Below are 27,448 nucleotides of genomic sequence, written 5' to 3'. Positions count from 1 at the left end.
TCTTCTGATCGTGCACAGGGTTACATAACTACATCTCTCAAATTTGGTCTGCAAATTCATTGTTCAATATAAGCTTTTAGCATTGTGAACACTGTCAAGAGTGCCTTGTACATGCCTTTTGCTAGTTGTGGGGCAAAGGCCTTGGGAGATTGGAGTATCAATTTTTATTGCTGTAACTAATTTCTCTACACAGTGGTTTGAAGGTTGCTAAATTTTAAGTTCTGGAAGAATATAAGACAACCCAGGGTTCCCCCATTTTGTATTAATGCTATTGCTGCACGTGTTGCACCTGAATTTTAAAGTTGCTTATACCCTTTTATTTAAAGCAATTTTAAGCAAAATAAAGTAGTATGGAAGCCCATTTCAGTCAAAATAAATACCTAATCATTTGCAATACTTAAACTGTTAAAAATGCTACATACCAATGTGATCTATTTGCGTCCAATGAAAATATACCAAGCTAAATAAGTACTTTGCAGTCAATAAATCTTAAAGCTTTCCAGCAGACAATCAGTTTGGCTTGGTAGGTGCAAACTGATAAACAAACGATATAATGATATATGAAGTGCAAGGATAATTAAAAAACAAACAAACAAACAACAACAACAAAACCCTCTCACTGCAGTTTTTATGCCTGCTAACTGCGCTATTGGTCACAGCCTAATATTCAAAATATTCTACTATGTGTCAACCTAATATTCAAAAACATACTTTAATTGTCAACCTCATTAGAAACATTGTTGATTCTCTGTATTTTGAAACTCAGTGGAAAACAACAAAAAAAAAAAAGAAAAAAAAAAAAGAAAAAAACACAACAACAACAGAAACAGACCTAAGAAGGATTCAGTTGCTCAGTGCTTTATTTCACAGAAGAATGAACATTTCAGCAAACATACAGTATCACACTTTCCACATATCAGCAGAGCCCAGGCATTAGCAAAATGTTACTGATCTCTATGCTGTATTGGATGTTGAAAGGGAAAAAAAGAAATAAACTGAGCATAACGTTCAGATACAAATATTGTCAAATATATCCCTGGTTTAATTCTGTTTTAATTAAAGTAGATCTTGTGCTGCCTCCTGTCGGTCAACTACAAACAAAAACATCTAAAAGTAGACTCCACGTTTCAAAATGCAAACAGCACATCCTATATCCTAGACCTTACCTAACAGTTACTAATAATCAGAAGAGGTATACAGCTTTCTTAATGGAGTAATACCAGGAATAAATCTGACCCAGTAAATCTACTCCATTTTTAAAATATAATGATTTTCTAACAGCAGTAAACTGACTTACTATTAATGTATTTAGAATATAGAAAATAAATTCATTAATACATAAATAATGATCATCAGGTCTGTGCAAACATAATCAATATAAACACCTGAATAATTTATATTTATTATAACTCAACCAATATGATAACATCACCAAAGTGCCATAATGTTTTGATAGCATTAAAAATTAAGATTATTCCAATATAATCATTACTGGGTATTGAAGTCCTACATACAATATATTATCTTAATGTATATTATACTGGCCATGCTTATAATGTGTTCTGTGACATATAATAGACAACTATTAGAAATGTTTTGGTTACATCATTTAAGTGCAAATAGTAGCATATACTTTTACATGCAATTTGAATGTTTTAAACATTTTACTATATTTCAGTGAGAACATAGGTAATCATTAATCTAGTCATGGACTGTTTTTAGAGGAATGTACATTTTCATAAAGTTCTGTGAGCTTTTAAAATCAGAAAAAAATACAGAAAAAAATGCATGAATTTGGGGATCTTTTTAAATTCCATAGCTGCTGTGTAAAGTCAACTAAAAATATATATTTGATCCAGACTTACAGAAGTAACTCGAGCAAATAATCCATATTCTTTTGAGCAGTGTAGTTGACTTCACTGAGATTTCATCTATCATTGGGTATTAATCACAGCATGTGGAATATAGGCCATTAGTCATATCATAAAGCCTTGTTTCTAACCATGACTTTCTAACACAGCTGCTTCTGCGCTCAATTTCGCTATCAGATTTAACCCTTGTATGTGAAACTACAGCAAATAGCCTTTTTATTCCTCCACTGGCTTACCTGCATAATGGAAGAAATTTCATTCTATTTCACAGTAACTTTTTACAAGCAATAGTGTAAAATAACTGACACTACCACTTCATTTCTTGATCACCAATTAAGACAGCTAAACTCCATTTGAAATCCATGAACGATTTGTCAGACTGGGAACTGACGTTAGTTCCTGTGCAAATGTCGCGTAGAATATTAAAGAAGCATGTGTTTTTCCAAATAAAGCTGCACCGTTTTCACTATATATATATATATATTGTATAATTTACCACATACGCCATTGCTCTGTCTGATGTCATGTGATAGAGGTGTGTGCACATAGCAAGTAGCTGGATGGAGGACCACCAGATAAAATGTGCTGGAAGGAAAAACTTGGAGGAAAGAGCATCACTTTAATTTGTGACTGACTCAGTGCTGTTTATGCGGCCCAACAATTTGGTCAGGACGGTGGCAATTGAAATAACTCGCACTTCTCTAGTTCTTCCAACTTGCATAGCGGTTTATACCCACGTGCTATGGGCATAATGTTACTTTTGTCATTGCATAAATTGCATACTTATTACTTGGGTATAAAAACAGCATGAAAGCACAAGCAAAGAATTAGTATTTCTGATGGAAAGTGACAAGTTGCAATAATTAATGGTTAATGAAGTCTCTTTGCTACCTTGAGTAGCCTTATTAAAGCTAAAACTACCGTTCTCCTGTACATCTATTTATTTGTCTCTAGATGTTTCAATAAGCAGAAATAGTTTTCTCCATCTCTCCTAAACTATTCAATACATTTGGTTTGCACTAATGAAAAGTAGTTGTGTTCCAGTATAAAAATACTTGCATTTTCATATGGTGATTCTATAAGGTACCTGTCTAAATGTAGTTATGAGTTAGAGACTCATAATGAAAAGAGCAAAATAAATGTGGAAGTTATCTGAAATACTGCTAAAACAAACTATTGACTTCTACAGAACTGACACATACCTTAATAGAAATTATCGAGGTGGAAGATTCCACTAGTAATAGGTTATCCGAATGTGCATAATTTTCATTACATCCTTATGAAAATATTTATGATAAATATTATGTACTTTTTTAAAGTTATCTGATAACAAATTATAAAAATCACAGAATTGGAGCTTGCCATTGTTTGGTATCTGAAAGAAAAATACATTGCAAGGTGATACCAAGCTTTAAGCGCAAATGTTGAGCTTGACTTTTGCAAACAGTACATGCAGTAGAGATGTGATAACGAAAGTTGCACATAGTTGCCTCAAGCCATGTGAAAGATTTTTTAGCTACCTCACTAAATTTTGTTTATTTTTCAGCTACTTGGAAAAGACATGCTTAGATGTTTAGAACCATTCTGCCTGGCATAGCACAACTTTATGGCTTAAACAGTACATAAGGGCTCCCAAAACCTTATTTAAATATCTGGAAAGAAAGAAAATTATCAGGCTGGGGAAGATTACAAATGAGTTTATGAAACCTAGCTAACACCAGTGTCCTTCTGTTAGACACAGCTCCCAATTTGTATGCATGAGATCAAATTTACTTCGTTATGTATGCCTACACTAATAGTAATACTGAAAGTCCATTACAATTTTAACATGATGATAGATTACTGTAGGAAGTTTCTGAAGCAATATATTATGTAGTGTTTACCGTGTAATATTTTACCACTTAAAATTACTATGAAGTACAAGACGAAAGTGTCATACATTTAAACTACTGTAGAAGTAAAAAAAAAAAAATAAGGTGTTATTTCGCTTTAGAATACTATTTACTTTAGGTATGGGGAGTTATTTATGTAACACTGTATTTTATGTATGGCAAGATACAAACTTTTCCCATAATTAACTGAAGCAACAACTAAAGCTTACTGTGCAGCTTGCTTATCAGATAGCACTGCAGACTTCAGCGATGGAAGACTTCTGTTCGAAGCGTTTTTCCTTTCAGCGACTGAGGTGACCATCAAGTTCCCACAGGAATCATCCACCCTGTAGAAATCTTTCTCGTCCTGCAAAATGGCACCGAGGTTTTTCTTGCCACAGCTATGGGATGACAACGGAAAGTACAGCCACTACTAAGGCACAAGGATGGAGAAAAACTGGTCAAATGGAAGAGCTGATGTAAGATGACAGAAATTATCAGTCTCTTCATGTTAGATACCTGGTTTTAATGCTGTGAAGGTCACTTTGGCTTTTGCCTTTGCTAAGGTCATTCTAATAAGATAAAGCTGACAAAAAAACAACAACACATGAATGTAGATTTCTTTTAAACTTCAGTTACATAGGGAAAACGGTATCACAAGTACTTTTTTCACTCAGCAATTTGTCTCCTAGGTCGACTATGATTATTACAGAAATAATGGCACATTACAAGATGAATTCTTCATAACTTCTTTCTTGAAATGTAGTGCTTTGAAAATTCAGATAACTACAGAGAAGACTTGTATATAAAACTAAAAATACTTTATATATAATGAGTGACAGTTTTATGGACCCTTTCAAAAACAAGTCTATAGCTGACAATTTAAACTGAATAACTTAAAACAAAAACAGTACATATTTTTCTGCAAATTAATACCTAAAAATCTATTCTAAATCTTGTGCATTTAAATAGATTCATCTGACTCAAGAGTTTCAAAATTCTCCGGAGCAAATTGTCATTACAGATGACCAGGGGTCCCTATATTTATTAAACTGAATGACCTGACAGTAAAACTCAGTTAAGGCTCTTGGCATTGGGGAAACTTCTTCCCACTCAGACCTACTGCTGTGGTAGACTTGAACTTCATCTGTGATTTCTTCTGGAGCATAATCACCCCCTAAAATATAAATTTTGTCTTCTGTCCCAACTGCGCCTGCATTAAAGCCAGCGCATTCGAAAGATCCTTCCCCTTTCCATACACAGGTTTCTGGGCAAAAGCTGTAGACCTTGTAGGTGGAGAGATCACATATATACAGCGTGCAGTTCACTGGAACAGCTTTGATTAGAGTTGCATGGAAAAACTGCCCAAATTCTGCTACAAGCTCTGACCACTGATCAGTCATAGCATTATACTTAAAGAAACAGTCAAGAGATGGATTAAAGGCATCAGTAATCTCTACTTCTGAGCCAAGGACATAAATTATATTCTGACATGCACTTGCTTCTGGATAGTAGATACCCCTTGGTAGTTGGCTTACAGATTTCCAGTCTTTGGAAAGGGGATTGTAACATTCTACATCCAAAAGACTTCGGGTTTCTTGAGCTCCTCTGGTCTTTCCACCGATGACAAACAACTGATTTAAGGTTACAACAGACGTGTGCATTGTCCTTGGCTTTGTCATAGCTGACACGATGGAGAATTCGTTACTGACTGGGCAGTAGCACCAGGTTTGGTCTGTGGCATCATGAAACGGTTCAGCAATATGAAGCCTGACGGTCCTGTAGCAATTCCCTTTGCATCCTCCAGTTATAAATATTTTTTCTCCGTAGCTAGATAAACTTGACCCTGGAAGATCAATCATGTGTGTATTTGGTAGTTCTTTCCATTTATCTGTTTTGATGTTATAGCAAAATGTATGCCTGTTTTCTCCATCTTCATCAGTTTTATGAACAAATATGTATTTTTCTGTTGTTGAAGGGCGTGCATCTGGAAACAGTCCACTAAAGTTTTGCACGCTTTTAACTGCATCATTGATTATTACTGAACAATTAGCACTTTTCAGTAAATATTCTTCAGAGTGCAGGAAGTCTTGCAAAGTCTTTTCAGGTAACTGGTGTAGTCTCACTTTTTGGATCAAATTAGGCAGATATTTCTGTCGTGTTTCTAAGTTGTGTTTGGTCCATTGAAGGACAGCTTTCAACACTGATTCTTCCTCAGGGACATCTAGTTCATCAGCCTCAAGACATTTTTGCAATATCTCAAAATTAATCTCCAAGAAGTCACTTGATCTGAGCAGCAAGGAAAAGTGGTGCTGTACAAAATCTAGTGCATGATCAAATAAGCGGTCGGAGCCGTAACTTTCCGATAGCGAAAGCAACTGCAAGCAATTCACAAGATCAATACTTTTTATTAGAAAGTCACTGCAAGCTTTGGAAAGGAGTGAAACTTGAAGAAATGATGACAGCTGGAAGAGCATTTCCACATTATCGTTTGTTATCTCTGTTTTTCCTGTGTAAGCATAATCAAGAAAAGCTTTCACTGCCTTGGGTGATAGATTACTAATAGTAACATTGCCATCATCTCGTTCTTTCATATTAACTTCAAACATGGCTCTGTGAATAAAATACAGAAGATATACACAGAAATTAAGGATCTAGCAAACAGAAGAGAAAGCTGATGTGAGAAGGAGGAGATAATAAGGTGGGATGGCTGTATAGATCTGAAATGTGAAGGTTATCAAAAATAACAACACTTGATATGGTAGCAGACATAAAGGAGTGGTGATAAGAACATATTCAAAGCGATAGCTCATAAAAATGATAGCAGCAGCTGTGTTTTCTATGGATTTTCAGAGTGAGATGAAGTCTACAGCTCTCAATGGGAACAAAGATGTGAAAATGTTAGGGGCAGCATCAGTTTCAACACTGAGAAAGAAAGGCAGATTTAAAAAATATATAGCAAAAAAGCTAACATGATTTAGGTCATGCACTGTGGATGAATACAGAAAATTAAGAGAAAAAAAAAGGCCTTCAAAACTGCAGGCTGGAACAAATGGCAGGATGGATGATGGGTGCACTCCTCAGTAATAAAAGTGGACAAGTGGTGAAAGAGGAGAAAAGTATGAAGAACCTTCATTTTTGCTATAGAGTTGACAGATAGATTTATGGGTACAGGCAGATGTCAGAAAAATGAGGTTTTGACATAGTATTGGATGATAAAATGAATCTTGTGCAGAAAGTGGATTGTGACTGAATACAAAGAATGGTTGAAATTATGAAACAAACATTATTGATCAGTAGGTCTGTCCAAATTTTACTGCGACTGTGTATTTTATTACTAAATATGCAATAACTACTTTTTAACTTTTAACTACTGTACACGATAGCAACAGCTCCTGAATTTGACAAATGATATTAGAGAAAAATTAGACAAAGGATTCAAAATACTCAGTGTATCATCTGGATTATTAATATATCAAATGTAGTTGCTATTAACAAAAGGAGCTCTGTTACACAATTAATATCTGTATAGCATGTGATTTTTAAAATCCCATACTTCTATGAAGCCAAAAAGAAAAAAAAGATAAATCACTCTGTATAGCATACTCTTTGGAAAGTGAAAATCAGGTAAATCAGGAACTCACCTGAACAAGAAGGTAAAATTACAGTAAGAAACTTACATCCCAAAGAACTTTTTACATACTAAACAACCCAATCTTTTGAATCCTTTCCTCATTGACCCAAGAGCTATGATATAAATCTCTAAGTTGTAGAGTAAAATAGAAAGGATGCTGGATGCCTAGGAAATGCACTACAGCTTCACTTATCCACAACAGCAACTGAATGATAGCAGTAGGAGGAAAGCAGTCTAGGAAAAGGCTTTGAATTTAAAAGTTAACCAGTAGGGAGTAAAATATCGATGAATATTGGGTTTACAAAGTGAAACGAAAACTAAGAGAAGTCCGAAGGTGAGAAATATAATTTTTCAGATGAAAAATCTTTCATGTAGTGGATGTGGATACTTTCTATTCCATAAAGACAGTAAACGGGCCTTGCATTCCAGGATAACGTATGATTTTGATGGCTGCTGTTAGCAGCTGTTACATGCAAACCCTCCTGGAAAATTTTAACCTGAAATGACTATAGGTAGTAAAAAGGCCACGTTACCATGTGCTTACTTCAGTTCTAAAAATTACCACTGGAAGCTCTTTCTACCAGTGTCTTCATGTTTCAGTAAAAAGTGTACTTGGAAACAGATTTTCAGCAGGGAATTGCATGACTGAGTCTTCCTAATGAAAAGCTCAGCAAAGTTCTTCATAAATTTATAATCTGTACATGAAAAATCTGTCCCTTAAGAATGTATAGCTTTAAGTACCAGAAGGAAAATCACAGGTTTGTTTCATGCTGAAAGGCTGAACTCTGTAGTTTTGAAAAAAATATTAGATATCTGATAAATAACTATGAAGACAAACTGTACTATGCTGATCACTCATCTTATTATAACAAAATCCAGCCCCACAAACAATTTATCCACAATTGTTTGATACAAGATGTATATGGAATCAGCCTGTTACGTTTCACAATGTAAATGTGTCAAAGTACATAGCCTGTCCCAAACAGTCAAACAATACCCTTGCAGTCCTTCAAGTATAGGTACAGGCAACTTGTTTCAATTCTACCAAACAGCAGTTATGGTTTGACATCTTTATTTCACAGTACAGACTGCTATTTGTATCTAAAATCCATAGGGTCCTCGTATCATTTTGGAAATACAACACTGCAATTTCTTTTTTTTTTTTTATTATTTTTTTTTTATTTTAAGAATCCTTAATATGATGTTTGACCACGTTGATCAAAACCCTGCAGACATACGAAAATTGTGGTGATTTATCTTTTAATTTTTGGTATTCCTTCCCTCCCTCCCAGAGTACTTACAAGCCATTTCCTGCAAACTCATGCCAAAATTATGTTTACCTGAAAAAATCACTGCATGCTGCCAGTACACAACGATGACAAGGAATTGTTTCATCTTTCACAATAATTTTAAAGTCAAAAAATATATTTTGTTCTCTGAACTTTTGTAGTACTTTTAGAATTTGTTGTCCATGACCTTCAGCCACTAAGGAATTGATTTTATTTTCAGGAACAGAAATTCCATTGCAAATAGGTCTGCTAATGTAATCCCGTTGATTGGCCATGTTTTCTTCAATCTACTCCTGAAACGGAAAAATAAGTAATGGATTTTACAGTCTCATTATTTTTTTAATCAATATGCCATAAAACATAAATCCTGAAGTTGGTTTGCAAGTCCTATGTAGGGTTCTAAATTTAAGTGACATTTACACTGAATTTGATAATAATACTTCTACTTTGCAAAAGACATAAAGAAGACATACTTTGAAAAGTAAAATATCTGATGCGTAGCAAAAAGCATATCTACAAATAGTACCTACCTGCAGGATTTTTTTCAATAGAGTCCACAGGGAACATACCAAGGAGTGTGATACAGATTTTAATGATCATGAAAGAGAGTATTCCTAGGCTTATCCTCAAAAAAAAAAAATAATGCACACTCTTATAATTTGATGAAAAATGAAGATGGAAAAGGAGCATTTCATTACATATTTTTAGATTTTAAGAAGGTTCATCTGCATACTACAAACCCCCAAACGCAAAGGAGTCCAATGGCCTTTCTAAGGCTTACAGAGCACAGGAGATACAGGCTCCTGGATTCCCATTAGGCACTCCAGATGAAAATAACAGCACAAACACACCCTGGCCTAGTCACAGGATTGCTAGGGGTTACCAGGTGGGGTCATTTAGAGACAGTTTGGTGACAGTACAGCTTTGAGTGTTTAGGTAATTGACACTGACTTTACCTTGCAACCTCTACGCTTGCCCCTGAAGCCAGCTGTTTGCTTACAGCTTATTCTGCATGCTGGGAGCTCCACTTACTGAGACGTAAACATTAACTGGGTTCAGAACTGATTTAAACTTAAGACAATGCAATCTTCCTTTCAGTAGACAAGGTTTTCTTGTGAAAAGCCCTATACTGAATAAAGTGCATGGTTTGTACAGTAAGTTGGGCTTTGCTTTTTTTTTTTTTTTTTGTACATTAAAAATATTTTATTCCATTTTTATGGCATAAAGAAACTTTAAACATATTTTATTTACACCTGTCTTGAGATGTATTTATACTGCTACAGATGCATAAGCTGGCCTTGCTGGAAACTTGTGTCAAGCTTGCCTATTTCAAAGCTTAAGGAAACACGGCACAGTTTTTCTATTAGAGGATTCTGCTTCCACAATTCCAATTCCAATTAGCAATAGATAATGGCCCACCTGAATTGACAAAGAAGGGGATAAAAAAATCCAAGCCAAACACGGAGACCATAAAAATACCGATTCTTTTTTTTAAATTTCATGAAAAGGCTTAACTAATCAGGTGATACATTCAGAACAAACTACGCCAACAGGCAGTCTTCTTCATAGGAGGTACTTTCACAGCAGACTGATCTACGCTTTTATCTAGTCAGGTAGCTCCAACCACAAATAGACCTCCATGTCTCTTGGAATAGAAGAGATCCATTGATCTTGCTCCCAGCACTGGCACCCTTGGAACAGGCATCTTCTCCTTGCCATGGCCAGACAATCTCATGTATTCACTCTTTCCATTCTAAGCCTGAGGAACTAGGAAAATACAGAAGAACAAGACCACCATTTATTCTGATAATATATGGCCTCATAAACCTCAACTTCCATAAATCATAAAGCCTTTTTTTGTATGTCAGAATTCTCTAGAACTTTCTTATGACCTTCAATTCTACTCCTCAAGAGACTGAACCTGCAAAAGCAGTCACTTCAGTAAAATCAGTTTCCCACAACTGAATGAAACTTAAAATAAGTCAATTTCAAGGTTTAATTAGCATTATGTAAAGTAAAATTTTTCTAAAGGACATAGAATCATAGAATCATAGAATATCCTAAGTTGGAAGGGACCCTTAAGGATCATCAAGTCCAACTCTTGACACCGCACAGGTCTACCCAAGTTCAGACCATGTGACTAAGTGCACAGTCCAATCTCTTCTTAAATTCAGTCAGACATGTAAACCTTTTTAAAAAATTCTGGAATTGATAATAGATAGTAGACATGTTCCTCCTTTTATATGTAATTTCTGTATCAAGCTCTGACTTACTACTTGTTTTCTGTGGGTAAAATTACCAGTTTCGGAAACATTCATCATTGTGTAAGGAACACAGAAACATCTAATGTCATCAGGTCCATCTCTGCAGGCAAAGACATCATATAATCACTTTCATAAAAGCATATATTTTCCAATTTTTCTTTTACCACCACTATTTCCACTGAAAGGCTTTTCAACTACTATTGATGACAAGACTGCAAGCATTCTTTTAAGTACACATTCAATTTATTAATGCTTATGCATATTTGTTCTTCTGGCAAAACTGTCATTTGACTTAATTTTCCTTTGTGATATTTAGTCACTCACAACCATCAAGTGATGATATCCTCTTTTTCATCCACGTTTGTTCGGATGAATTAAACAACTGCCAAAATTTCTAACACCATTTATGAGACTGAATTTTTGTTTTGCTTATTATTTCTTGCAGCTTTTTCTTCACTCAGTCCAGTTTGAGTTCATCTTTGTTTCATTGTTACCAGATTTATTGTACAGCATGATGGTTAAATTCTCAGCAGCGTCTCACTATTCATCCGGTGCATCTTAATCCTAATCTGTGATAGCAGTGTCTCCTTATTTTATATTAAAAGCAATTTTCAGTGATGTACTGCAACTGGTTTTGTCCACCATTAAGGAAGATATACATAATACTGTGCCATGGTTTAGCCTAATTCACTCCTCCCTCTGCTTCAGAAGAAAAAAAAATACATCAATTCTCATTTCTCCTGTAGCTAATTCCTGCATTATATGGTATTTTTGGTATATATTACCAGTTTGACTGATCTGTTCATGATTTTATATCCCTACAAAATACCTTGAACAATTCAGCTAAAACTTTGTATGTTAAAAACAGAGCCAAGTAGTATTTATAATTATTTCATGCATCTTCTACAAAGTCATATGAATTAATCAATAGTTGCAATTACATTTATAAATATTTGATCAAGTTCCTGACAGCAGAGTTCAAACATGGGGGGTGCAGGCATATGTTGCGTAGGTCTGGAGTTCAGAAAAGCTGGGCAATGAGACTCCTTATTTTTGTTCCTTGTAGAAACACAGGATTCCAGTTACAGAGCCTGTCTTTACATGAATTATTACCATGAACAGAATTTCAGTAGATGGTTCATTAGACTTGGGATCTCCTATTTTTATTTCTTAACGTATGGCTGTGTGCCATACGTCCTCTTCCCAAGGCACACAAAAGCTATACCTTCTCAGGCCCTCTTCCATCACACAACCCCACAGATACTCGTCACACAACTGCCTTCTGGCACCTCCTGCAATGTGACACATCAGATTCTGGGTACTGGCATATGGGGCTGGGTATTGCCTGCTCTGAGACCAAATGTGGTCTCTGATGTGACCAGACTGAGGGTACCCCACCACTCAGCAAAGCTTCTCTGCTCACGTACTTAATGTTTTCACATCTTGTACTCATGAATGCCACATTTTGGTCACTGGGTAGACACACCACTGGCCATAACGGCAAGACTCATGGCATGCATCCTGAAGAGGTCGGGAGGGACAGATGACAGGCTCAGGAACGCTTCAGCTACCTGCCACATGGCCTGCTCGATGAAGACGCCCTGACAGAAGGGAGCCTTGGGTTGTTGTCTATCTTTGTGCTTGTGGGCTCCATCTGGTCATGGCTGATCATTTGCTGCTCTTACTGTATGGTTATCCCCTTTGCTGTCACTCTGCCTTGTCAAAGGGAATTTAATCATTGTTTTTTCCAATCTCAGAGTTCTGTGTACCCGTAAGTATCAGCCCAGCTTTCTAAAAAATGAAACCAAACCCCCTTAAAGTTTGCCCACTTGAAAGTCACATCACAAAGTGACCCATTGTCCACTACAATTACATTTGACAAAGATTTTTATTTAAGATCGACCCCACCTAAACACATAATCAGGAAGATATATGTACCTTCCAAGGCTGCCTGTTCAGACTTCCACTTGAGATGTGAGACATTCTGCCCACCTGACAGCTGAATGGCAAGAAATGGCCATTTTATATCTGGCCACAAAGCAAGGCAAAGCAGCAGGCACCTGAACAACAGGAGGTGGGGATGGTAAGGTAATGGCAGTCGTTAGGGTGTCATTTGAGGTGGCACCCTACACCATTGGCCCCTCTGCTTACAGCCATCAAAAGGCTTTTGCTGTTATGCCCCCTGATGACCTGGATGTGCCTTTTGACCCAGGCCTCATTGGCCTTGAAAAGGAGATGGATGTTTTTCTTCGATTCGGGAGGAACGGGATACATAAGGCCTGAAGACCAAGTTGCTTGACAATTTAAAGCAAGACATATTGTTCAAATGGAATGGAAAATGGAGACTGTTAAGTCATGGAACTTAAAGGATTGTTTGTTACCTTTCCTGATTGTACATACTCGGGTTTAGTATGTAAAGCAATGTTCTGTATATTTAGAAAGTCTGATGTTCGTGTGTGCGTGTTGGTGGAGCGTAGACTCCCCGCACACCCAGCGCTGTTTACTTGCCTTTTATACTTTTTATGAATATTCCTTTTATGAATATTACTAAATTCAGACTGAGTTGAGACTTCAGTTATAACAATCAGAACATAGCCATAGAAAGTACCTGCATTTACTTACTGAACCGACAGCCCAGATAGCCTTAGATGCTGTGACTAACAGATAAAGTGGTTAGTTACATTTTGTGCTAACGAAGATGAGAATGGTATGAGATGTGCTGTTCTATGTGGGTAACAGAGGTAACATTATTAAACAAGGAAAGGATGAAGGCACGCATAGTAAGAATCAAGCACGAACACCCAGATGAGGAGGACATGGTACAAAGTAACGCTGGAGGAGACTAACACCAAACTCTTATGATGATTTATAATAGTAAAATAAAAATCTATATAGAAATATATCCAACTTTGTAATAGCCAAATGGATGTTTTGTGAAAGTTTAGAACATATATAAATATTGTGCCTAAGCTAGCATTTTGTGAGAAAAAAACATGCCAGGGCCATGCCTGCCTGACAATAAACATGACTGAACCTCTGCAATTGAACAGAAGCTCGAGACTGTTCCAGCACATTGGACACCAATTTTACTTGACCAATGCATTCACACAGCACAAATAACATTCTCCGTGTAGATGTTCTCTCCTCCAATAATGCACACATCCGAAACAGTCTAAACTCACCACTGAAGTACCAAATAAAGGTTAACAAAAAACTGTAAAGCACCCTTCAGCTGTTTTATCTCAAAGCACAATATCACTGTGCTGCAGCACTCTCTATACAACACTCTGTAAATTAAAGAAGAAAAAAGATACTATTTCTTAATAGTTCTTAACCTATAAGAACTATCTCATGAGAAACGAGCAGCCTTTGTCACCTCACCTGCTCCCAACTTGGTTGGTATGTCTTACTAGACAAAAGGGTTTTAAAAAAGAGAGATTGTAAATGCTGGTATTTTACAGAATACTTTATGTACCTAGGAAGAGAGACAATGAAGATAAAGAAACTCTATTCATTTTTGCGAGGAGGCTTTAGTTTGCTAATACAAAATTTAACTGTACAGAAAGTGTAAGTTTTGAAAAAATACTCGCTCTTAACTTCCAACTTCTTTAGTGTAGTAAGAATGCTATAAAATCTCAGGAGCTTCAGTATGTCAAGTTCAATATTTTAAATTAATATTTTAAAATTTATTTTTAATATTTCAAGTACTCTACATAGTTATTAAGACAATTTGCTGTTTTCACTCCTGATCTATTCAAAGGGGGAGAAATTAATAATTTATTGTCAAATTTTAAACACACGGCTTCCCACTACACATCTAATTTAACAGCTCCTGATTCAACAAGATGAGAATGAATGGAACAGGTGTCTAAAGGGTACCTTTGGTAACTCTTCTAATTGTTGACTGTACAGGCAAGAATGGATTAAAAGAAAATTGAAGTATAAATACTAAGTAGAAAGTTCTGTATTTCTGTATTTTATTATTATTTGTCTCCACTGTATCAATTATCTAAGGTCTCAAACAGTAACAGAATTCCAGGTTCCTGTCTTGGAAATTCAGTGCAACTCAGTCTCACAGCTTTTTCATAAATAAGTGAACATCGCAGAAAATTAATACTTAGTCAATCATTTTCAGACAATCAAAAAAGATGCATGTGACATTATGAGACATTTACTCCACAAAAAAGTGGCATTTATCAATAAAACATACTGAAACAGTACTGTAAGAAGAAAAGGTGACACAGAGTTTTGAATTCTTTAGAAGTGACTGAAAAAAAAACAGCATGAAAAGAAAAAAAAAAAAAAAGAAGAAGAAAGAGCATGGTACCAGCAGGAAGCAGTGAAATTGCACTGGTTCCTGCAGACATTCCCAATGTGGAAGATTCCCTCTCTGCAAGCAGCAGTCTGTAATTGCATATCCTTTCACAAACACATAAATCCATTAAGACAAAAAAAAAAATAATCAGGAGAACTCAAACTGCTTGGATTTTATTGTAGCTAGATTTATTAAAATCATCAGGTTCCTTTGTAAATTATTTTCAGATAAGAAAGGTCAAGAATCATAATTTTCATTTTCAGAAAAAAAAAAAAGGAATGAAAATGCAACGTTGTACTTCTAATTCTGGCAAAAGTAATAACTGCAAATTCTGGAAGAGAAAAAAATCGCTGCTTTTACTGTTACTGGGTTTTCTAGTCTCTTAATTTCTGTATATGATTAAAAAAAAAGTTTTTATTTTCAACGAGTACATGCAATATTGAACACATTTATAGGATATTTTAGCATATTTATGATTCTAGCCTATTTTACCTCTAATCAAAATGTGGCTTTATATCGAATTACTCATCATTATCTTACACACCATGATGTGCATCTCAAACTTCAGTCTGCGCTTATGTGTAATGCTTGTTTTTAAAAATTTTCATTAAATAAGCTACTTTTTTTAAAAAGTATATGTTTTAATCTGTATACCTAGAAAGCATAGACAAGTCACACTTATTAATCAGACCTGAGAGTTGTTTTTTTTTTGAACTAGGTAAGATCCCTATTCCATTAGATATAACAAGTCATTAAGTGAATATTGATAAGGCCACTATTTCCTCCTTAAAGTGTGCCGAATGCAATAGTCGAAATGTTAAGAGTCGGATACAAATTAGTATTCGTAAGCAGCATTTTCCTGCGTTTTCTGACTGTACTAAATCCTCCTCTGCTGTCATTTCACTCTGTGTCACTGTGAGTAACACGCAAGGGAGTGGGTATGACATCCCTTGCTTAAGTCAAGGGGAAGAATGGGAATCACATTTGAGAAGGAACAAATGACACCGCTGATGCCTCGCTCAGACACTTTTTTCCCCAGCTGTTACTACAGCATTTAAAACACTTTGCAGAGCCCAACCTGCGTGCAGTTATGCTTGGGGTTATTTTGGGCAGGAAGACAACACATCACCCGGCCTGGGGCAAAAAAACATTTTTTCCTTTTCACATTAGAGTGAGCTGGGGTGCTGAATAACGGCAGATTCTACGAAACGCCTGACCTAACACCCCTTTGCTACTTTTATTTATCACCTGACGGCCAGCACAGATGGGCGCAGCCACAGGCACAGTGCCCAGAAGGGCTCCCCGCTGCCCTGAGGCCCCCAATCCGCAGCCCAGGGGAACAAAACGGCCCCACCGCTGGCGGCGCCACCTCAGCCCTTCCCGCCCCCCAGAGACCCAAAGCAACGGCCCCAGGAGGCCCCGGCCCCGGCCCCGGCCCCTTCTTTGCCCCTGCCCTCACAGCGCCCCGCCCGTCAGGGGCGGGCAGCGGCTTCAGCGCCGCTACTGCGCATGCCCACCCACCCGCCCGCGCATGCGCCGTGCGCCGCCTCCCTTCATTCTAAGGGAGGACTCATCCTGCCGGCCCGTTTTTTCCTCCTGCAGCCCGACTGCGGGCTCCGGGACGTGGCGGTTCCCGGTGCCGCCGCTGCCCCTGTGGAAGCGGCGAGGAGCTGCCCCCCTCCCCACCTCCGCGCTCCCCGCCGAACAGCGCGCACCCACCTGCAGCCGCCACCAGCAGCTCGCCGCCCCGCTCTGGCCCACCCCCCGGCGGCAGCCCCGTCAGCGGATTGGCTCCTTCCGGTGTCATTCTCCGCGGTCGCTCCCTCGGAGTGGCTCGGCGGGCTGTCAATCAGAATAAAACCCCGCCCACCCTCCGCTAGAGCTCTGGCATCACCGCCCAGCCTCCTTCTCTCTGATCAGCCTGTGGTTGGCCCGTTCCCCTGTCACTCAAGGCTTTTCTAGCATCGGATTGGTCCTGGCAGCTCCCCAGCTGGGCCCTCCCACCGACCGCTCGGGTAGGGAAGGGGGGGCGTGAGGAGCGCGGCGGGGCCTCCTGAGGGGGCCCCGGGTGAGGGGGGGGTCGCGCTGAGGCGGTCCCGGCCGAGGGGTGATGGGCGGCGTGCGCTGGGCCTTCCCCTGCGCCTCCTGGCGCCCCCGCCGCGAGGAGTGGCTGCTGGCGGCGCGGCTGGTGCAGCCCGAGGAGAAGGAGCGCATCGGGCGCTTGGTGTTCGCCCGCGATGCCAAAGCCGCCTTGGTACCACAGGGAACGGGGCGGGGGGCGCCGGGGGCTGCCTCGTCCGGGGGGGCCGTGGGCAGGGCTGGTTGTGAAGAAATGGGACCCGCGGGGTCACGTCAGGGCGGGCAAGGGGTTAGAAGTCGTTAATTGGCAGCTCTCGGTGCAGGTTGGGTTAAGAGGGTGGTAGCATTCTGCTACGAGTAGTTACTCTGAAAGGTTCACAAGTTTTATGGCCCTCGGGAGGTAAGGTCACCATGTCACAGAAGGGTTTGCGTTGGGAGAAACCCTAAAAGAACACCCAGTTTCACCCCCCTGCCATGGGCAGGGACACCTCCCACCAGCCCAGGTTGCCCAAAGCCCCATCCAGCCTGGCCTTGAGCACCTCCAGGGATGGGGCATCCACAGCTTCTCTGGGCAGCCTGTGCCAGGGCCTCACCACCCTCTGAGTCAAGAAAATATGAGCAAGTTCTAGGAAATTCTGCACGAAGACGGTCGTAGTGTGATCTGTAAAAGAAAAAAGCTGTTTCATCCAGAGTTTTTTGCATAATCAATTCAGATTTAAAATCTTACGTAAGAGTGGGGCAGTAATGCAGTCTTTTGCTATTTACCCTATAAACAGTTACTCATCACTTTTGTCTGTGCACCAAAGTAACTGAATGTGCTGAAAAGAAAGCTGAGAGAGTTTAACTGTTCAGTGTGGGATAAAAGGTATTCACGTGCGCAGTAAAGTATCTTAAGTAAAAAAGAACAATTTTATGTCACTTGTCTAGGCTGAAAGTACATTATATTGGGCCTTATTTATCTCTGTGCTAACAGTGGTAGCAAACATGTTGTGTAATCAGGTCTGGTGAAATGTTTTTCGATTTGGTTAAGTTTATATGGCAAGGGCTTTCATTAAAGGGAAAAGCCTAAATGATTTAGCATAAACATATTCATTTTCTCTGTGCAATAGTAAAAGCATACTTCTTTTTAGGCAAGTGATTTTCTAGGAACCACAAATACCTCATACATAACATAATAGTTCTGTGTGAATCACTTCTGTTTTATTTCATAGGCTGGTCGCCTGCTGATGCGGAAATTAATTGCAGAAAAGCTGTGCATACCTTGGAATGAAATACACCTGGAAAGGACATCAAAAGGAAAACCATTCCTGGCAAATGCCATACTCAGTGCCTGTTCGAATTACAACTTCAATGTCTCTCATCAAGGGGATTATGCAGTTCTTGCAGCTGAGCCTGAGCTCCAAGTTGGTGTTGATGTCATGAAGACTAGTTTACCAGGTAATGCATTACTGTGACGAAAGCTCGTTTTGTAATATTTAAATGCTGAACACATTTAAAGTTCCCCAAGAACCAATCTGTGTCCTAGGAATTAAGTGTTATTCAAGGAATGTGCATGCATGTGTAGTATGTATGCTTCTTTATTGTTATACATACTGCTCACTTGATTCCAGATATGGTTACGTGTCCAGTTTAGAAAACTAGAACCGTGCAAAAATAGTCATAAATCAAAAAGTTGTGATACTGGCAGGATTGGTATCTGCAGATATTTTAGTTGCTGTTTGCTTCCTGGTAGGCAGGTGGAATCAGGCGCAATTTTCCAGCTAGGGACAATGGGATCCATTCCCATGAGACCTTAAATGTTATTTCCTATTCCCATAAATGTGGACATTATATGCATTAGCACCAGTAATGTAGCAAACTGCCATGATTGTTATGTGTGTACAGTAATCATCTGTGAGAGGGGATCATTAGGGAGTGCTAGAGGTGCCCTTCCCTCATAAAGGGCTAAACTTCACAAGCATTGAGGTCTGTGGCTTATTTACAAAATAAATAAATTGGTTTATTTACTTGTATGAAATTTAAAGCTAACATGATTCTATTAGTGAACTAAAAGACCAAAAGTGTAAATTAGAATTGTAGTAAAGTGTATTTTTAAATGCACTTTTTTAAAGGTCATTTTCATAGGTTCATAGAATAGGTTGGAAGGGACCTTAAAGTTTATCCAGTTCCACCCCCCCCTGCCAAGATGGGGCACCCACAGCTTCTCTGGGCAACCTGTCCCAGGGCATAACCACCTTCTGAGTGAAGAATTTCTTCCTTATATGTAATCTAAATCTCCCCTTTCTTAGTTTAAAGCTGTTCCCCCTTGTCCTATCGCTACACCCCCTGACAAGGAGTCCCTCCCCAGCTTTCCTGTAGGCCCCCTTTAGGTATTGGAAGACCCCTATAAGGTCTCCCTGGAGCCTTCTCTTCTCCAGGCTGATGCATGACTAGGTTAAAGAAGAAACATACTGGGATTTACAATTTGCTGGAATTTTTCAGACTTAGAATCCTCATTAAACAATCAAACAGAGACTAAGTAGTAACAGCTGCATTCTCAAAAAAAAAATTATTTGAAATCTTCAGTTTGTCCAGCACTTTATACTCAAAATACTTTAATGTTGTAAGATTAAAAACTCAAACCTTAACTCAGCATCTTTCTCTCTGAGAGTGTTAACACTTTGTTGTTGTTTATTGTAAACATCAAATTTTTGGATTGGCATATTTAGATAAGATGCACAGAAACTTTACTGAAGTTCAAAGTGAAGTTCTCTGACTTAGTTCCTTCTGCTTGTAGAGGATAACCCAAAAAAACGGTGGTCAGCATGTGGTGCTGTCACTGTAGTAAAAATGCTTCATAACTGTGCTGGAGCAGATGTCCACGCTATAGCAACTGTAGGACCCGACACCAGAGCAGTTGGGTATTTTCTTACAGAAACTGGCCTGTGAATCAAGTCACACAGGAGCAGATAGACCCCAGATGATACTAGAGCAATGCAGGGCCCAAATACCAGATTACGCTCAAGGACAGTGCTTTTATCGTGGCTTTTTCGGGCAAAACAAAGCAAAGTGATAAACAGCACAGTGAACTGCACATGCTGAAAGTAGCCATTAACAAGCCCTGAAATTTGATGTACAACACGAGCATGCCATGGAGCAAATAAGTGAACAAATGAAGCAGTATTGAAAGCAAATAAATTGTTGTGACCAGAAATGAGAAGTAACAGCTGAACAGGTATAACAACTATAAATTCCACCTAGCACACTCCAATCAATTTTGTTGTTAACTTGAACTCCTCGAGCCCCAAGCTGTGCAACAAAAAAGACTGTGGTGGGTTGACCATGGCTAACAGTTCTGCCCTGACCTAGTCACTTGCTCACCTCCATCCCCCAGGGAATTTCAGCAGAAGGGCAAGTGAGGAAAACCTTATGGGTTGAGATAAATTAGTAAGTGAAGAAAAATGGGAGCAAGGAGAAAAAGTGATGCAAAGGCAATCACCACTAGCAGGCCAGTGCCCAGTCAGTGGCTACTTTTGAAGCCCTTCTCACTCCCCACGTTACTGCTGAGCATGATATTTTGTGATGTGGAATATCTCTTTGGCCAGTTCAGGTCAGCTGTCCAGCCTGTATCCCTTCCCGATCTCTTACCATCCCCAGCGGATTTGCTTGTTGGGACAGGGTGAGAAGCAGATAAGTTTTTTTGGGGAGCTAAAAAAAAAAAATAATCTAAAGTCATTCATACATGATTATGAATAAAATACATGGAAATGTATTATTTTGCATTCTTTACTGTTTTTTTTTATCTGGCTGGAAATTTAAAGATATGTTGCTAATAGCCATCTAACAAATCATAGAAAAAGTGTTAAACTTTTTTTTTTTTTTTTTGAGAATAGTAAGCAATTGTGAAGAGTATAGCTTTAATTTCACATTTAGATTTAGAAACTTGGAATTGTTTTATTTCCCCATTTTGGAACACAATGCATTCCATGTTGTAAGGGGATATATTCTTACTCTATTTCTAGTTAATATAAAAATCCTTTAACCTAAATATTAGCTGGCTGTATTTAAATAGTAATATTAATAATTTTGTTTGTACAGCTTTCTTAGCTGTCTTTTTCTTGTATTTCACTATTTCTTTCTTTCTCATTTCCCTCACATTAAATCACTGAAATAGTGAATAAGTTAAGGTGCATTGATCTATTGCTCATTCTGCAAGCAGTTTCAGGAAAAAATCAAGGTTTGTTTACCTTGTATTTGAGTGTAATCTTCTTTCAGCATTTTTAATCCCCGCTGTCACAAGACAACCCGTCTTTGGTTCTGCAGCTCAGCACACATTGTTACTTACTCTTAGTTATATCAACTTCAGCAAGTAGGGAAAATTATGTAGTATTAATTCTAATGGTAAGTTAAATTTGTTGTTTGGCTTCTGTCACATAGTTTTGTAGTTGCTTGTTCTAGGATTTCCAAATATGCGAAGCTGAAGGTCACGGAAGGATTTGGTATCAGGAAAAAATTTTCATATCAGTGTAAATGTAGGAAAAGAGATGAAACAATCCATTTATTATTATTATTATTATTTTAGTTTATAAGAACAGAGTTTGGGTACAACATTAAATTCTTAACTTCTTCAGTATCAAGAGAGGCTCCTGACAGTATTTCCTAGCATTGTTGATGGCAGTGATCATGAACTCCCACTGTAGAGCAAATCATGCCACATCACCCTGGACAGCTGTGCAGAGCAGCTGTGTGGATTTAATTTGGGAACATGAGCTGATGAGACAAAACAGTGCTCTGAGATCTTACACAAACAGACTTCAGTGATTTTTCCCCAGAAAAACAAAAGTGATGGTTATTCTGGAGATGCTAATGATTCCAAAGGCTTAAACGATGGAGTGAAATTAGTGTTTTTGTAATACAGTGATACTGCAAAGGTGTATATTGAAATTAGCACCCTGAAACAAGCTAGTGACAGATACAAGGTAGTAGAATTCATGACCATATGTCCTTTTTAATGCTACTTTACCCACATCTGCTTCTTTGATTTTCACAGAGGTGTAGTATATTAGCAAAAAGTGGTGGTATTGGGGAAGTCATTGTATCCACGGTCTGAATTCATGGTGGCAAGCCACACAAGCATACACACAAGAATACAAAACATTCCAAAATTTCTGGGTTTGTTTCCAATTTCTGAAGTTCCCTAGCTAGCATTCTCTGTTTTGAAGTGATTTAGCTGTCAGCAGCTTGTATGGAACACATCTTTTCTATCTTTTGCTAATGAAAGAGAGAAACTTCAGTGCTCATCATTTTAAGTAAAAAAAAAAAAAAAAAAGGTCTTATGTGAGTGTGTGCCTGATCTTGCATTTTCCATGTTACTTAACTTTGCACAAACATTTGTAAAATAAGTTTAAAAACACTATCTCCCAAATTTTAGAGGTTTTGTTTATGATCATGCAGTTTCATTTTTGGAATGATAAATTTTAGTTTTGGAAAAGAAATAAAATAGTAATGAAAAGTTAGTAATGGTATGTGGAGGGAAAGTGAGTTAGTGAATAAGCAATACTAAGGATAGAATTTGTAATTATAGTTTCTGTACTTCGAACTAATGCAAGGAGGTTTTTTCACTTTTTTTTTTTTTCCTGAGAAAGCTTTTTGACAGAATTAGCAGGATTTTTTTTTTCTGTGTATATAAGCTACCTTTGACTTTACCAACATTGTTTTATCTGATAGTTCCACTGAGTGGTGCTGTTGCTCTGCAGTTGCAAAGTACATTATGTTTCAGATCATAAAGGCTTGCATAAATCTGCTATAATCTCTTTCTCTGGAATAGCTACAAGGACAGAGAGTTCCGTATGTACAGAGTACATTACAGTATTTTTTTTAATATGCTTGTTTAAGGACAGAATGCTCCATCTTGTGATGTTATTCAACAAAATCTTGAAGTCTCAAATATTCCAATTCTTAACGCTCCTTTATTGTTCAACCAGTGAACAAAATATGTAGAATAAATGCAGTTGCACGATACTCTGTTGTGTAAGTTTTGAGAAATATGTTCATTAATTGTGTACTGACATATACACAAGCAGACCCTGGTGCACATAAACATTTTATATCTCATCTTAATCTGTTCTATCTATTTTTGTTTTGTTTATGTTCATTACTGAAGAAGTCTCTTTCAATATTAGTTTTGCTTTATTATTAAAATCTGAAAACTGAAACCTCTGCAAGAATTAACAGTCTTAGGAGGCGAAATCAGGCCACACAAAAAGCTAATTTTAGTAGTGCAAATAGAACTTTTGTAGAACTCTCTCTGCAGGTATGCAACAGTTCATCTTTTTTTTTTTTTTTTTTTTTTTCCATTAAGATACTGAAATAAATAGTGTAGTGACAGTAGAAAAGGAAAATCTCCTCTTTAGGTATGGTATGTTATTGTTTCTTAGGGTGGTGGTATTTTTTTTGGTTACCCAGCAGATTATTGTAGTAGATTTAAAACAGGGCTTTAATTTATTTGTTTGGGAAGAATGACTGAGAACAAACTTTTTTTCCTTAAGATTATTTTGAGGTGATTTTTAACAAGTCATTTGGGAAAGTGCATACTGGTTTGCAGATTTGTTAGTGGAATTAGCTGTGGACATCATTTGTCTAGAGAGGTAATGCATGTGAAACTATTTTAACCCTTTCATAAGAGAAATGAAAAGGATTCTAACAGTACTAGTAGCAACTCCTGCAAAACAAAACAAAACAAAAAGTCGGCTTGTATTAGTGTATTTAATTTTTTAACTCGCAGACAAGAAATCCTGCAACAAGTGTAAACTTGGTTTAAGTGGTATGTGGCTTGTTGATTTACTGATCACTTAAACCCTGTAAAGTAGGATGTTTTTAGAGACAATAATTGTATAATAATAGATTACTGCAAGCATGTGGAAAAAAAGTCTAAATATTTCTACTGTGCAAATGAATTTCTAGTCAGTAATACAGTTTCTTAGATTAGATGGAATTACAAAGATAAATAAATGAACAGTTCATTCCTGATCTTTCATCAGCAGCCTGCCATCTTTCATATATATTCCTTTAAAGTTAGTTTGATCCTGACATCTTTAATCTTAATATAATTTCAAAATTAAATACCTGATATGCAATAAAGTTAGCTTTTTTCATGAATCTTTTTTTATTCTAGACTAGCTTATTACGGCACAAAACGTTATTTTTTTTCTGCATGTAAATTTTACAGGAAATTAATTTGATCTAAAAATACTTCCTGAAATATTTTTTAAGTATTTGTGAACGTGCATGTGAATGTGTATTGTATGGAGCACATCTTTTCTGTCTTTTGGTAATGAAAGAGAGAAACTTCAGTGCTCATCATTTTAAGTAAAAAAAAAAAAAAAAAAAAAAGATGTTTTATGTGAGTGTGTGCGTATGTATATTTTGTATATATGTGCGTATGTATATTTACATGAGTATGTATATTTTGAAATATATAGAATGTGATGTGCAAATACTAGACTATTTGAGACGGTATTTCTTTGTCTCAGAGAAAAACAATCAGAACTCATTCTGTTTTTATTCTCATTATTTTATCACTAAGGTGAGATAGCACGATACAGGATAGAGACTTTCAAGTCAGAGAGAGGTCACACATGAATCGGAGTATTTAAATCCTACATCACGATGGAGAATACCATAATTCAGTCGGTGGAGGAAAACTTTCCAGACAGTTCTGTGCCATTTCTTCTGGCAATCACAAACTACATTCAGAGCTAGTCACACCTGCATCATAATTAGGATGTTTGGCATGAGTCTTTTATTTAGAAACCATCTTTAAGCTTCTGAAGATGCAATGCTTTTTTAATTTCTGCTCTTCAGGATTTTGTTTGACTTAGAAAGTGCCAGAACAGATTGGAGTGCTTTTGTCCTTCTTACAATACCTTACCTTTCTTTACCTTGACCAAAGTTTTAATTGTTTTTGGTTTTACTGTTGTATCTCATAGCAGGAATCAGCAGCTGATCTTTTGCTAGAATAGACAACTGCCGAATTATTAGGTAATGGTACAACTGTAAATATGTAGGCGCACTGTTTGGAGAAATTAATCGGGATTTTAGGTTAAATTCTATTTTTAATTGATGTAGGAGATTAGAGTTTATAAATATGAAAATAGTTCAATTTCAGATTTACAGTAACACTACTGTAAAATAGCTAACTATTAGCCTTATTGACCTAAAGCATCATAGTGATCCGAAGTCTTTCACTGAGTAAATGGAGGAATTTCTTTGTTCTTATGCTGTTTGAAGATGGAAAGAAACAGCCATCTTAAAGATGCTTGTAAAGAGCACATTATATAACAATTTAAATAAAGCAGAATAATAAAATTTCTAACACTGTTGTAAGTGGGAATTTCCTCGTGTTTGCAAAAAACACTATCACATTCTGAAAATGGATTAAGCACTGATGCTTTAATAAACTGTGAAAGGAAAATTTGTTTTTTGTGACTGAATCTTCTCTTTGAGGGTAAATTTTTTCTGTCTAATAAGCTTATCAGTCCTTCAGGATGTTTTTTTTTTTTTTTTGTAGGACAACATAAAACCATTTGGATTAAAGTAGAAAATGGTAGCAAAACGTAGAACGGTGACAATGAACTTGTGGAGAATACGTATGTTTAAAATGAGGGAGAGGTTAATAATTAAGAAAGGAAAAAAAACTTAAAACAGGAGCTTTTCATAAAAATAAGAGAACAAAGAGAAACTACAAGAATGTTTGCTGGGTTGTTGCAGAAGTATCTTTTTGCAGACTTAATTTATAGTAATAGCAATTTATCCCTTAATTGGTATTTGGGGAAATTAAGTTACACGTTCAAAATGAGAGACTAAAGAGATTTGAATATATATATATATATATTGTAACTAACTGAAGGAATTACTTCTCAGCCTACACTAATGAAGGTTAGCTTTGGCTTTCCAGATTAAGGAATTCAAACACATATGTTTGAATACGTATACAATATGTATACATATACAAGTCTTACATATGTTAAGACTTGCTTTTAAAGGAGTTTCTTGGTGACACTGATAGTTTCCAACAGGTCTATAGGTGTGTATTTGTTGCAAAAGTTGCAAAAAAGAAGCTGTCTTTATTATGTGCTGTCCAAAGTTTATTTGGATGTTCTCTATGCAAGGGTTACAGTTTGGAGCTATCATTTATTAGTTTAAATGTTGGAAGACAGTGTTCTACAGAGGTTTGCAGATTTTTAGTTTGAGTTATGAAATAGTAGAAAATATTGTAAATATTTTAACATCTCCCTTATGAAACAATAAAAAAAAAGCTTCATATGGATTCCACTGAGACACCTCCTTTTCTAGGAGAAACTTTTATTATTTTTAACAATGCAAATCTTCACTATAAGATTGCTGCTGTCATGTCAGGTTTTATAGAAAGTTTAGGACCTGGAGACTTTGTTACTGGTATAATATTTGTCTGCTCTTTCTTGCCATGTATCAGGTTGGTAATATAAGTTCTAGGCATTCATCCCTGTTTCATGCTGTGTTGCATTTTCATAGAAAATCCAATCTTGTCACGCATAAATGAAATTGTCACTTGCTCTGTTTAGATTTCAAGTCTTTTCATTAGAATTGCTGGTTGTTGTATTAAGCGTGTTGATCTTTTTCCCGGCAAAAACCAATTTAATAAAAACATGAGCAAACACTTGGAGATCGTATCTGTAAGAGTATTACCCTGCTGAGCTGACCATGCTGTTCTGAAATGTGAAATCTCTCTAGGCAGGGTGCCGAGCTGATTGTTGTGAATGTATCCTGGTAGGCAGGTGAACGCTCCCCACACTGCCACCTGAGCATCCTCCCTCCCCAGAGAACAGAACCAGAAGGGCAAAAGTGAGAGAACTTGTGGGTTTGAGATAAAGACAGGTAAACAAAGCTGTGCATAGAAGCAAAGCAAAAGAAGGAATTCATTCACTACTTCCCACTGGCAGGTAAATGTTCAGCCATTTCCAGGAAAGCAGGATTCCATCACACACAGTGGTTGTGTAGGAAAACAAACATCATAGCTCCAAACATCTCTGCCCTCCTTCTGCTTTTCTTCAGCTTTTATTGAGCCAATATTCCTTTGGTTAGTTTGGATCATCTGTTGTGGCTGTG

General features: G+C 37.3%; 2 protein-coding genes across 5 annotated transcripts in view; one reads left to right on the top strand and one right to left on the bottom strand.

Moving 5' to 3' along the window:
• Positions 1-842: 842 nt before the first annotated feature.
• KBTBD3 (kelch repeat and BTB domain containing 3) lies at positions 843-17,094 on the bottom strand. Of its 2 annotated transcripts, XM_027468275.3 has the most exons (4): positions 16,964-17,002; positions 10,085-10,432; positions 8,717-8,958; positions 843-6,355 (listed from the first exon to the last, which is right to left on the bottom strand). In XM_027468275.3, exons 3-4 carry the CDS (start codon positions 8,938-8,940, stop codon positions 4,735-4,737), a joined length of 1,845 nt encoding a protein of 614 aa, XP_027324076.1. In that variant the 5' UTR covers positions 8,941-8,958; positions 10,085-10,432; positions 16,964-17,002; the 3' UTR covers positions 843-4,734. The 2 variants fall into 2 exon arrangements, with proteins under 2 accessions (XP_027324076.1, XP_071888833.1); XM_072032732.1 differs by lacking the exon at positions 10,085-10,432 and having other exon boundaries at positions 16,964-17,094.
• Positions 17,095-17,121: 27 nt separating this feature from the next.
• The window catches only part of AASDHPPT (aminoadipate-semialdehyde dehydrogenase-phosphopantetheinyl transferase), a 53,075-nt gene continuing 42,748 nt past the window's right edge, over positions 17,122-27,448 (top strand). For 2 of the 3 annotated variants that reach the window (XM_038175797.2, XM_027468304.3), the window contains exons 1-2: positions 17,267-17,498; positions 18,535-18,760. In XM_038175797.2, coding sequence (XP_038031725.2) covers positions 17,355-17,498; positions 18,535-18,760 — 370 coding nt within the window. In that variant the 5' untranslated portion in view covers positions 17,267-17,354. The other variant, XM_038175798.2, reaches the window with a different exon arrangement.

Source organism: Anas platyrhynchos, chromosome 1, assembly GCF_047663525.1.
Source record: "Anas platyrhynchos isolate ZD024472 breed Pekin duck chromosome 1, IASCAAS_PekinDuck_T2T, whole genome shotgun sequence".
Classification (NCBI taxonomy): Eukaryota; Metazoa; Chordata; class Aves; order Anseriformes; family Anatidae; genus Anas; species Anas platyrhynchos.
Note: the sequence above shows the minus strand (reverse complement) of the source record. Positions and strands in the feature narration are given on the sequence as shown.